The sequence below is a fragment of the Panthera tigris genome, chromosome E1 (genome assembly GCF_018350195.1).
Source record: "Panthera tigris isolate Pti1 chromosome E1, P.tigris_Pti1_mat1.1, whole genome shotgun sequence".
NCBI lineage: Eukaryota > Metazoa > Chordata > Mammalia > Carnivora > Felidae > Panthera > Panthera tigris.
Window position 1 is genome coordinate 44,352,159 of NC_056673.1, and position 12,740 is coordinate 44,364,898.

General features: G+C 37.6%; 1 protein-coding gene across 1 annotated transcript in view; it reads left to right on the forward strand.

Moving 5' to 3' along the window:
- The window catches only part of EFCAB13 (EF-hand calcium binding domain 13), a 111,244-nt gene that overhangs the window by 17,100 nt on the left and 81,404 nt on the right, over window positions 1-12,740 (forward strand). Inside the window, exons 4-7 of the mRNA XM_042966011.1 lie at window positions 4,100-4,214; window positions 6,718-6,848; window positions 7,642-7,724; window positions 9,802-9,945. Coding sequence (XP_042821945.1) covers window positions 4,100-4,214; window positions 6,718-6,848; window positions 7,642-7,724; window positions 9,802-9,945 — 473 coding nt within the window. The remainder of the gene's footprint in view (window positions 1-4,099; window positions 4,215-6,717; window positions 6,849-7,641; window positions 7,725-9,801; window positions 9,946-12,740) is intronic.

Genomic DNA, 12,740 nt, shown 5'->3' on the forward strand with positions numbered 1-12,740 from the left:
AAACACGTATTGAGGGGTGCCTGGGTGGCTCAGTTGGTTAAGTGACTGACGTTCGCTCAGGCCATGATCCCATGGTTCATGGGTTTGAGCCCCGTGTTGCTCTCTGTGCTGACAGCTCAGAGCCTGGAGCCTGCTTTGGATTCAGTGTCTCCCTCTGTCTCTGCCCCTCCCCCGCTCACTCTCTGTGTGTCTCTCTCTCTCAAAAATAAACAAACATTAAAAAAATTAAAAAAGCAAAAAACAAAAAATATTTATTGAAATTTATTTTGTCTAATATGAATATAGCTAGATTTGCCCTCTTTTGGTTTCCATTTTCATGGAATATCTTTTTCCATCCCTTCACTTTCAGTCTATAAGTGTCCTTAAAGCTGCAGGGAGTCTCTAGGAGGCAGCAGATATTTGGGTCTTTTTTTTTTTTTCTTTTAATCTATTCAGCCACTCTGTCTTTTGATTGGAGAATTTAGTCCATTTACATTGAAGGTATTATTGATAGGTATGGACTTACTGTTGCCATTTTGTTCCTTGTTTTCTGGCTTGGTTGCTTGTTTTCTTTGTTCCTTTCTTCCTCTTACTCTCTCCCTTTGTGATTTGATGATTTTCTCTAGTGATATACTTAAAATTATATTTTTTAACTTTTAAGTAATCTTTACAACCAATGTGGGGCTCAAACTTACAACCTCGAGATCAAGAATCACATGTTCCACTGACTGAGCCAGCCAGGTGCCCTTCTAGTGATATACTTTGATTCCTTTCTTTTTAGCTTTTGTATATTTACTGTAGGTTTTTGCTTTGTGGTTACCATAAGGCTTATATAAAACATTGGGGCGCCTGGGTGGCTCAGTCGGTTAAGCGTCCGACTTCGGCTCAGGTCATGATCTCGTGGTCTGTGAGTTCGAGCCCCGCGTCGGGCTCTGTGCTGACAGCTCAGAGCCTGGAGCCTGTTTCAGATTCTGTGTCTCCCTCTCTCTGACACTCACGTTCATGCTCTGTCTCTCTCTGTCTCAAAAATAAATAAACGTCAAAAAAAAAAACAATTTAAAACATCTTATAAGCCTATTTTAAACTGGTAACAACTTAACTTCAAATGTATACAAAAGTTCAGCATTTTAACACCTCACTCTCATTTTGTTTCTGATGTCACCACTTACATCTTTTTATATTTGTGTATCCATTAACAGATTATTGTTGTTTTTAATACATTTATCTTTTAACCTTTATGTGAGAGTTATATGTGATTTACCTTCCACCATTACAAGATTTCAGTATTCTGAATTTAACTATATGTTTACTTCTACCAGTGAGATTTACACTTTCATTTGTTTTCATGTTACTAATTAGCATCCTTTCATTTTAGCTTGAAGAACTCCCTTTAACATTTCTTTTTTCTTTTTTAATGTTTATTTATTATTTTTGAGAGAGAGAGAGAGACAGTGTGAGCAAGGGAAGGGCAGAGAGAGAGGGAGACACAGAATCTGAAGCAGGCTCCAGGCTCTGAGCTTTGAGCACAGAACCTGACATGGGGCTCGAACTCACGAGCTATGCGATCGTGACCTGAGCTGAAGGTGGACGTTCAACCGACTGAGCCACCCCGGCACCCCCACTTTAACATTTCTTACAAGGTCAGTCTATCTAGTGTGATGAACTCCTTTAGCCTTTTTTTTTTTTTTTTTTTTGTCTGGGAAACTATCTGTCTTTCGGTTCTGTAGGACAGCTTTGGGGGGTAGAGTACTCTTGGTTGGCAAGTTTTTGTTTTTGGTTTTTTTTGCCCCCAGGATTTTAAATATACCATACCACTGCCTTCTGGCCTGCAAGGTTCCTGCTGACAAATCTGGTGATAATCTCATGGAGAATCCCACTATTCCTTTATGTTCAGTGACAAAAGGCAAAATAATTATTTCTAGAACATCGCAATAAAACTTGTCACCTAGGAAGGAATGGGAGATGGTGGAAGTGTTCCTTTACATTCTTTCATTAGCACTGTATAAACTAGGTTACCTGGGAGACACAATGCCCTAGAAGAATAGGATACAGAACAAATGTTTTCACTTATTCATTATTTATAGTAAGTCATCCCAATTCTGTAAAATGTTTGAGGCAGCTCATAACATAAACACACTTATACTTTAGAAAAATAATAAAGGATTTGAAAAATCATGTAGTAATGTGGAAATCATAATTATTCCAGAAATATGAAGATCTCAATGGAGATATATGGGGAGAGGATGGGTGATATAAAGTAGCAGTAGATTCTAGATTATGACTCACTTGTGTGTTATAAAATCAACTTAGGAGGTCACTAACCGGTATTTTGTTTAAAAAGAAATTTGAATAATATTGAAGACACTAGAGTGTTTTTCACATAATAAGTATTATTTTGTGAAATTACTTCAGTTCTCTCTCTTTGTATATGTGTACTACATCTCAATAGAAATGTATTTTATACTCTGGGTCGTAATCAAAAGAGTAAAAGTCATTCCCTTTGTGAGTGGAGGACTGCAGAGGAGACTAATAATAGGGCAGATTCAGGGGGGCTAAGAGCAAGGTAATGGCACTCTCAGGGCAGGAATTCATGGGATTAGATTTAAAGGGATAGAGAGTCAAAAGGGCAAGGTACCTGCTAAGGAAGGGCAGTGAGGTAGGTGCATGATAAAAATTACCTCTACATCACAATTTTGCTTGGGGCCAAATTCATCTGAAGATGTTATAGATTCAATCCATTCATTGTCCTTTGTATTACTTAAGTAGCCCTTGTATAGCAGGTTACTCTAAGAAGAAGGAGCCACTTCTGCTAAAGAGCTTTTAGTTTTGCTTTTAGTTCCTTTATAAGGAAGAATAAGGTATTTCTTATAAAATACTGAGTTATAGACCAATTGATGGGAGTTCTGAATAGGAACAAGCCTGTGGTTTGCATAGTGACTATCAAATTTATCTACACGTTAAAATCACCTGGCTATCTTTTTTAAGTTTTAATTTGAATTCCAGTTAACATATAGTATAATTCTAGTTTTAGGTGTACAATTTAGTGGTTCAACACTTAATCTGTTGAAGTTAATCTGATCAAGTCTTTAAAATTCTACAACCATGGTGATATAATTAGCAAAATCCAGACTGTGGAAAATCTATAGTACAAATTGCCTGGCAATAGTGATAATGAGGATGATAAAAGACATGGAAAAAGAGCCTATAGATAAAAAAAAGAGATCTAAAAGACACATCAATCGACAAACTGTAATGGTGACCTTACTGAATCCTTATGCAGAGTGTTAATAAATTTTGACATTTATGAAACAATTGGAAATTTGAACACTGACCATGTTTGATGATACTAAGAAATTATTGTTAACTTTTAGGGTGTCATAATTGTGTTTTAAATGTGGTTTTTTAAAAGAAAAAACACCTTGGGGCACCTGGGTGGCTTATTAAGCGTCTGACTTCTGCTCAGGTCATGATCTCGCAGTTTGTGAGTTCGAGCCCTGCGTTGGGAGCCTGGGGCCTGCTTCGGATTCTGTCTCTCTTTCTCTCTCTCTCTCTCTCTCTCTGCCCTTCCTCTGCTTGTGCGCTGCCTCTCTCACAAATAAACATTAAATTTTTTTTTCAAAAATAAAAGAAAAAACACCTTGTAGAAATTAATATTAAAATTTTCACTCATGAAATAATATGATGTTGGAATTTGCTTCAAAATAATAAGAAACTGGAGTAGGGATATAGCTGAAATAGGATTGCCTATTATTGAAGCTGGGTGATGGGTACATGGGAAGATTGTCACATTATTCTTTTTCATGTCTATTTATTTTTGAGAGACAGAGACAGAGCATGAGTGGGGGAGGGACAGAGAGAGAGGGAGACACAGAATCTGAAGCAGGCTCCAGACCCTGAACTGTCAGCACAGAGCCCAATGCGGGGCTCCAACCCATGAACCATGAGATCATGATCTGAACCAAAGTCACTTAACCGACTGACCCACCCAGTCGCCCCAATCATCACATTAGTCTGTCTACTTTTGTATATGCTTGAAATTTTCTATAGGTAAAAGATGAAAAAAAGAAAAAGTAAGAAAAAAAGCAACTCAGGAATTATTCCAATTTTCTGTGCAATTTAGGTATGAAACATCAATATTCCTCTGTGGAGAAGAGAAATCCTCTGATTTTTCAGGAGAGAAAAAGTTCAGAAGAAAGAAAAGTTTACAAGTACAGTTGCATACTGAAAGAACTGAGGTACATATGATCTGAAAATGTTTTACTTTTGAGCATTGTTTTTAGCTTTCAAACATTCCATCACATTTTAGTCCAAGTATTGAAATGTCACATCAATCAAAATCATTTTTTTTTTTGAGAAGAGAGAGAGAGTGTGAGCAGGGGAAAGGGGCAGAGGGGCAGAGGAAAAGGGAGAGAGAGAATCCTAAGCAGGCTCCACACCCAGCCTGGAGCCTGACGTGGACTTGATCTCATGACCATGAGATCATGACCTTAACTGAAATTTGTGCAGACACTTAACCTACTGAGCCACCTAGGTACCCCTGAAATGTCACAATCTTAAATATTTCTTCTTCTTTCTCTTCCTTCCCCTGTTCCTCCTCTTTTTCTTCCTCCTCCTCCTCCTCCTCCTTCTTCTTCTTTTTTTACAAAAAATCTAACAAGGAACCCATTCAGAAGAATATGACATTTTCCCCTTCCTTCTCCATTAGATCTTTATTTTTATTACTATACTCTCTGTTAACACTTCTGCTGTTGTAACAGTGACCCTGAGCATTCCTTGGCTGTGGCAGCATAACTTTAATCTTGGCCCCCATCTTGCTCTATATATGGTCTTCTCCCCTGTGTTTATATCTCAAGTCTCCTTCCATTTTTATAAACACTTCATTGTATATCTCATCTTGAGATCCTTAACTTTGTTCCCTCTCCACAGACCTTTTATCCAAATAAAGTCACATATACAGGTTCCAAGGATTAGGACATGGACCTATCTTTTTGGGGCCACCATTCAGCCTGCTTCATTCACTATATGATGTACTTAGATATACTGTCTATCTCATCTGGGTAATTTCTCCCATCTGCTTTCTCGTTTATCTTTCTCCAGCTGAATATAATCTCTAGTTTAAATTGTCTATTGAGAATTTAATTTCAGTGCTTATATTTTTTACCTCTAGAAACTTTATTTGGTTCTTCTTTTTTTTTAATTAAAAAAAAATTTTTTTTAACGTTTATTTATTTTTGAGACAGAGCGAGACAGAGCATGAACGGGGGAGGGTCAGAGAGAGAGGGAGACACAGAATCTGAAACAGGCTCCAGGCTCTGAGCTGTCAGTCAGCACAGGGCCCGATGCGGGGCTGGAACTCACGGACCGCGAGATCATGACCTGAGCCGAAGTCGGACGTTCAACCAACTGAGCCACCCAGGCGCCCCTGGTTCTTCTTTTTAAAAAGAATTTTTTTTTTAACATTTATTTATTTTTGAGAGACAGAGAGAGACAGAGCATGAGCAGGGGAGAGGCAGAGAGAGAGGGAGACACAGAATCTGAAGCAGGCTCCAGGCTTTGAGCTTTGCGCACAGAGCCTGACGCGGGGCTTGAACTCACAAACCGCCAGATCATGACCCGAGCCGAAGTCAGACGCTCAACCAACTGAGCCACCCTGGAACCCCCATTTGGTTCTTCTTATAATCTACCTTATGTCGTGTTTTTTGGTCATGTTCTTTAGTTGTTTCAAGACTGATACCTGATAAATATAATATAAAGTCCCTGGTGGATCTAAATCTTCTGTTTATTGCTTTGTCTGCTTCTTACTCATTAACTTATGTCCTTGGGTGCTTTGTACTTTTTGTTTATTTTCTCATATATTGTTGATCTAAATCTGTGGGAATCTCACGTGAGTCTGGATCTAGAGTATTCTCCTCCAAGAGAATTTGAATTCTCTTCTGCACTGCACTTCAGAGATGTGATGAACATGGGACAACTTTAAATGACTTTTTTGGTTTCTATTCTCCTACCCCACATATTTAGTGTAGATTTGAGTTCTGTACTCGTGTGGGTAGATCTATCACTATAACTAATCCAGAGGAGTACTCTTTCTTCTCTCTCTCTTTTTTTTCCAGCCTGGAGCTGAGACAAAGACAGATTTTACTCTGCATACTTCTGTGCTTCAAAAGGGGCCTAGACTCCATGTAAACAAGGTTCTAGGCTCCACGTAAAATTGAAGACACCTATTATTACAGTCCTCATTTTCTAAAGTGATGCTTTTCTGTCTACCCAGCTACTTGCCACTTTTGAATCATGCTTATGCATATACATGTTAAGTGGATAATTTTCTCAGTCATGAGGATGATTTAAAGCATAAGTACCTGTGTTATTTGAATAACTGTGTTGATTCTCCACATTATTTTGCTCATCTAGTCAAAGCCCATATATGTAGCCTAGAATCTGGTGGTCTTCTCTTCACTATACCATAGATTTGCCCTGCTTTGTGAAATCCACTATTTTAAATTGACACGACATTAATAAGGTGGTTTAGTTGCATACTTAGAAAAACATGACTCTGCAAAAAAAATTCTATAGTTTATTTAAAATTTTAGTGTATGTAAACTCTAATTCCATTACAAAAAGCAATTTTACATCAGTGAGGAACCCAGATATGATTAGCTATCTTTTTAAGAGGTTTATTTTCCAGTAATGCTGGTTTACCAGTGTGATCTCAGGCACCAACATTCCTGCATTTGGCTCTAGATTGCCTCTTCCTCAGTGAAGCTGTTGAAGGAGAAGATGACTAAGAAAGAAAGGTCTTCACTCAAGTTTCCGAATCAGTACAGTGTTCACAAGACTTTATCACCCCTTTGTACATCTTCCTCAATTATTCGGTATTTAAATCATTGTTGTTGTTTTTTTTTTCCCTTAAATGTTGCATTAAGATTTGGGTTTTTCTTTTCAGAATCATCTATCGTTTCCACATAAAGTATGCAAAATAGTTTGTGCAAACTAAGACTATGCTCTAGGGAGGGTGGCGTAGAGCTAAGATCACTGTATGTGGAATTCAAAAACTTAACGTTGGGTCCTTATTGACCTCACTTGCTAGCTTAGGCTCTTGTACAATTCACTTTATATCTCTGGGCCTCAGTCTCCACATCTGTACAAGAATCTTGTACTAGACGGACCCTTGAGATTTCTTCTAACACTAACATTCTATGATTTGAGTTATTTACGTGTTAGGTGATTAGATAAATCATCTTTTCAAAAAATTTTTACTGACAGGTTGTGGAATCTGGGATTCTTTGCTATTTAAAGATACTCTTGTTTTTCCTTTCTATAATAACTTTCTATAAAATTTGCTGTGACTTGAATTAAGAGTAGCAAAAATTGGACGACAGCCAAAGGATAGTGAATCATGGGCACTGCTTACTGACCAGGGTAAATTCTGCTCCATAGAGAGATGTCTAAAAGAAGCAAGGTGGGAATTCTGGGATGAAGAGTATATAATTCACTATCACTTGGATGGTCTTTTAACAAAGGTTTTTATGGAGTAAGAGACTGGAGAATCTCAAACTGTTGATAGGCTTGCTAATATTTTAATGGAAAAATGGCATAAATATTTTGTGTGTGTGGTGTTTTGTTTCGTTTTTGTGCTGCTTTCTAATGTGGCTGTTTCTTTGACAGGAAAAGGGAAATGGTTTCTAGCCTCTGCAAGACATCATATAATGAAGTACCTCAAGGACACTTACACTCACAAGAATTAAGCGGTAATAATAGATTCTAGAACTTCTTGAATAAATTACCTGATTGTGTACATTTTAGAAATTGTTTCAGTGATTAGTGTTGCTTTCTTTACTCCTAATGGCATATGATATCAACTAATATTACATGATGTGACAAATGCTGTAGTCTGTGAGTAAGCATAAGCAAACTAGGTAAAACAAGGATTCATAAATACCTTTTTTTAGAAATATCTTCTGTTATATTGATAGGCAAAATGTAACATATGTGCTTATTTTAGTTAAAATATTTTGGGAAAAAAGTCTGAATATTACATCCAATGAATATATTAGTAAGCACTAGAGTCACTGATTTTACTAGGACTTAGTTCTTGGTACATAGTACCCTTCACTTCTTTTTTTTCCCCCTTCACTTCTTGACACTGAACTCTCCCGTATCTTGGGCCTCTCCTTTATATTTATGGAGTCATTTAGCATATTTTTCCTTTCTGATCATCATATTAGGCATCTTTTTATTTTTTTTTTCATAAGTAATCTCTGTGCTCAACGTGGGCCTTAAACTCACAACCCTGAGATCAGAAGTTGCGTGTTCTACTAACTGAGCCAGCCAGGTGCCCCTATGTTAGGCATCTTTTCTTTTTTTTAAAATTTTTAATGTTTATTTATGTTTGAGAGAGAGAGACAGACAGACAGAACGTGAGCAGGGGAGGGGCAGAGAGAGAGGGAGACACAGAATCGTAAGCAGGCTCCAGGCTCTGAGCTGTCAGCACACAGCCCAATGTGGGGCTTGAACTCACGAACCACGAGATTATGACCTGAGCTGCAGTCGGATGCTTAATCAACTGACTCACCCATGTGCCCCAGACATCTTTTATCCTCCAGTTTTATTGGGATATAATTAAGATGTAGCACTGTGTAAGTTTAAGGTGTATAGCATAATGACTTGACTTACATATATTGTGAGATGATTACCACAGTAAGTTTAATTAATATCCATCATCTCATATAGATACAGAAAAAAAGGAAAAAAAGTTTTCCTCATGAGGAGAACTGTTAGGATTGTAAACAACATCCATAGCCTTCCCTATTTTCTCATTGGAGAAGAGTCCCTTTCATGTCACTAATCCCTTCACTCTTAATTTTCTTTCATTGAATTTTCTTATGCTTCCTCGGGGACTGTGTCAATATTATACTCTATGTTTTTCAAAGAAGCTTCTTGAAAGAGTTGGTTTCCTTAATTATTTATTTACTTCCTATTTCACTGAAACCTGGTTTCCACCCCTAATACTCTACTAAAACTCCTGTTATTAAAGCCATCGTGGGGCGCCTGGGTGGCTCAGTCGGTTAAGCGTCCAACTTCGGCCCTGGTCATGATTTTGCAGTTCATGGGTTCGAGCCTCACATAGGTTGTTCTGACAGCTCAGAGCCTGGAGCCTGCTTCAGACTCTGTGTCTCCTGCTCTCTCTCTGCCCCTCCCCAGCTTGCACTCTGTTTCTCTCTCTCTCTCAAGAATAAATAAACATTAAAAAAAACACATTGTTATCAATATGTTAGTCTTTTTCTGGTATTTAGCACTGTCATCTAGCACCTCTTTTTCTGAAAACTAAGGGTAGTACCCACTGAACTAAATTCAGTTTAATTCAACAGACATTTTTTGAGGATCTGTTCTGAAGTAGACACTGGCACTTGAAGAATGAAAAATCTTGCCCCCTAGAGCCTGATAGTTGAGTGAGGGATATTGACATGCAAGCAATCACAATACCAATAGCTTTGTCTGAGATATGTACCAAGTGATATGGGAGCATGGAAGAAGGATTTAAACATTCCCAGGGAAAATGGTGACTGCCTTTGCTATGTGAGCTTTGCATGACTTTTCTCAGTTTCTGAGAGTTGTTTAGGAAACTTGTAGACTTGGAGGTCATTTACTCTAGACATACCTAAAGAAATCATGAGATTGATTTTAAAGCAAAGAATTAGAACACAAAGACTTGCTCCTCTTTCTTCCTTTACTGATCATTGTTGTTTTTCCATTGGGAGAGAGTGTAGCGGGGTTGACGATAATTATTCGTTTGAATTAATTAACCGTTTTGTCGTGTGTATTTAGCACTTCAGAAGGCCTGTAAAATTTTTAGCAAAATTCAAAGTGGTAAAATTTATGTGAATGATCTGCCAATGATCCATCACACCTTGAAGATTTTTATAAGTGATTTGGAAATGCAAAAGGCACTAAAGACTGTTGATATTGATGGTAAGTTTTGTGTTTTCATTATTAGTTTAAGGTTTGCAAACATGGATGTGAGTTATATGTTGGTCAGATTAATTACAAATCATAGGAAAGCTAAGCTTTATAATATGTTCTAAAAACTTCTTTTGCACATTTACGATAATATTAAAAAATTGGGCCTCCGGTATAATTGGATTGGTTGATTACTAGATTGGATTATGACATACTTTCATCAACATCTGATATTTTTAGACTTTTAATTTTTGCTACTTGCATACGATAGGGAAGATTTCTTAAGGCAAAAGTGTTTGAGTATAAAAGACCAGATTAATATATTTAACTATGTTAAAATTAAGAACTTTTATTTACCAAAAGACACTTTAAAGTAAAAAGACAAGTTATGAACTTGGAAATATTTGCAATTCACAGAAGTGACTAGTGATTAGTTTTCAGAATGTGTAAAGAACTCATACAAATTAGTAACAAACAATGGAATAGAAAAGTGAGTAAGACACACGGATAAGAATATCACATAAAAGAAAATATATGTAGCCAATAATCATATAAAAATATTTTCCATCCTCAGTAGTCAAAAAAATGCAAATCAAAATCCTAATAATTTTATTTTAAAACCTCTGGAAAAGTAATTGTTCTTTTGTTGTCAGTGTCCAATACTTTAATCAAAGAAGTAAATAATAGAGAACTGATTACATTTACAGATCATTCCAAGCTTATTAAGGAGGAGAGATAAGTTTAGAATAAAAATGGTATAGACAAGTTGAAGGATTGGTCAGAAATAAAATAAACTTAATACACACAATGGCACAGTAATACTCTGAGGTTAAAAGCATCAAGCTACTCAAATAAAAGATGTGGATTGGTTATTATAAAAAATTTGTAGATGGAGAATACTAGGAGTCAAATGGACCACCAATAGAATGTTACTTAGCAACCTAACAGGAATTGACAAGTTGCAATAGCGTGCATTCGTCTATCCGAGTCACCCCAACATTTTTTGAGTGTCTACTATACACAACTTTCAGAGGGTATAAACATAAAATAATAAATATAACTCTAACTTTTAGAAAGACTAAAAAGCAACTCTATTTTTCTGACATGTTTATTTATCCATATGTTAATTCTCTTGACATATAATTTTTTGGAGATTTATTATTAAAATAATTATTCAAAGTGGAAATAACTTTATTCTCTGAAAGCATAGGAGAATAGAAAGGAGAAAATAAAACTTATGTGTAATCCCACTACCCAGAGCTGAACTTTGGTATTTTTACATATATTTTTCTAGGATTTTTCTAAGCATGTGTGTGCGTGTATGTGTGTAACTGTGGTATATACATATGCATAAACACATAATTAAAAAAAATATATGTTGACTCACATGCATACAATTTTGTTACCTTTTTCTATTAACTTTATATGTTAGGCAACTTTCCATGTAAATAAATATAGATCCACACTGCCTTTTTAAATATTTAATTTTTTTTTTTTTTAACATTTATTCATTTTTGAGAGAGAGACAGAGCATGAGTGGGGGAGGGGCAGAGAGAGTGGGAGACACAGAAGCAGAAGCAGGCTCCAGGCTCTGAGCTGTCAGCACAGAGCCGGTGTGGGGCTCGAACTCACAAACCGCGAGATCATGACCTGAGCCGAGGTTGGACGCTTAACCGACTGAGCCACCCAGGCACCCCAACACTGCCTTTTTAAATGGCTGTGTGCCAGGGTCCAGCCCCAGCAGGTCCAGGGGTTCCCGAAGGATTCACGGTGTCGGCGAAAATAACAAGTGGACACAGACAACAACAGTGTGTTAGACTGGCCGCTTTATTGCGGCAAACGTGGCATTATGTTTGTTAGCAATTTCCTTGTAGCGTGCGTCATCTATGTTTCTTGGCTTTACCTAATTCTAAAAATGTTCCTTTGTGTAATCACCCATTAAGGGACAACATGGTTATTTTCTTGTAACGTTACAAGAAATTAATTTCTTCATATTATTTTCATTATGTATCTATGTTTATTTATAGTCTATAAAGCATTTGCTTTGCTATTTTCATGAAAGGTCATCTATCTCTCAACACCTCAAGTGGAACATTTACAGGGACATTACTTCTTAATTGTTTCTTTGAACCATTTGCGTATAAGGAACAAAAGTTATTCGCTTTGGTCAGGGGTGCCGGGAGGGAGCCAAGAGGGCCCTGGGAACCCACGCCTTATGCGCTCCCAGGGAGACAGTGTATACCTAGGAACTAATGAACCATTCTGTACCTTAACCCACCAGGTCCAGTTATCATCTGGAATGCCTCCTGGGGGCCAAGTGGGCCTAGGGTTGGAGTAATTTGTATCCATAGATACATTCCTTTGTTGCCAGGGTGGGGATTTCAAATCCATTTGTCCCCCTCCCTGGCTGGGAAATATATGGGGCTATCCTTCCTTTAGGTAGGGGAGTCTTTACAGGGGGTGGCAAGGGCTGGATATAGGCCCGCATGATTTCCCTGCGGAATCTTATTTCTTTCCCCCGTGGTCCTTTTCCCAGGGGGCCTGTCATGGGCAATTCCCCAACCGACAAATCCCCAGGTACTTTCATTGGTAGGGGGGCTGCCCTGACCAATGCTAAGGCCAAATTACATAAAAGCAGGAGTACGAGAAGCTTCACTGTCGGTGGGCCACCATGCTGTCCCGATCTGTCTACCGCCCGGGCCCTGCCATCAGGCTGGTTGGAGAGCTTGGCTTTTGGCAGCTGTGAATTATTCTGTGGAACAGATCAAAGCACAAAAACAAATTGTTTTGAAAAATAAGCTATATAA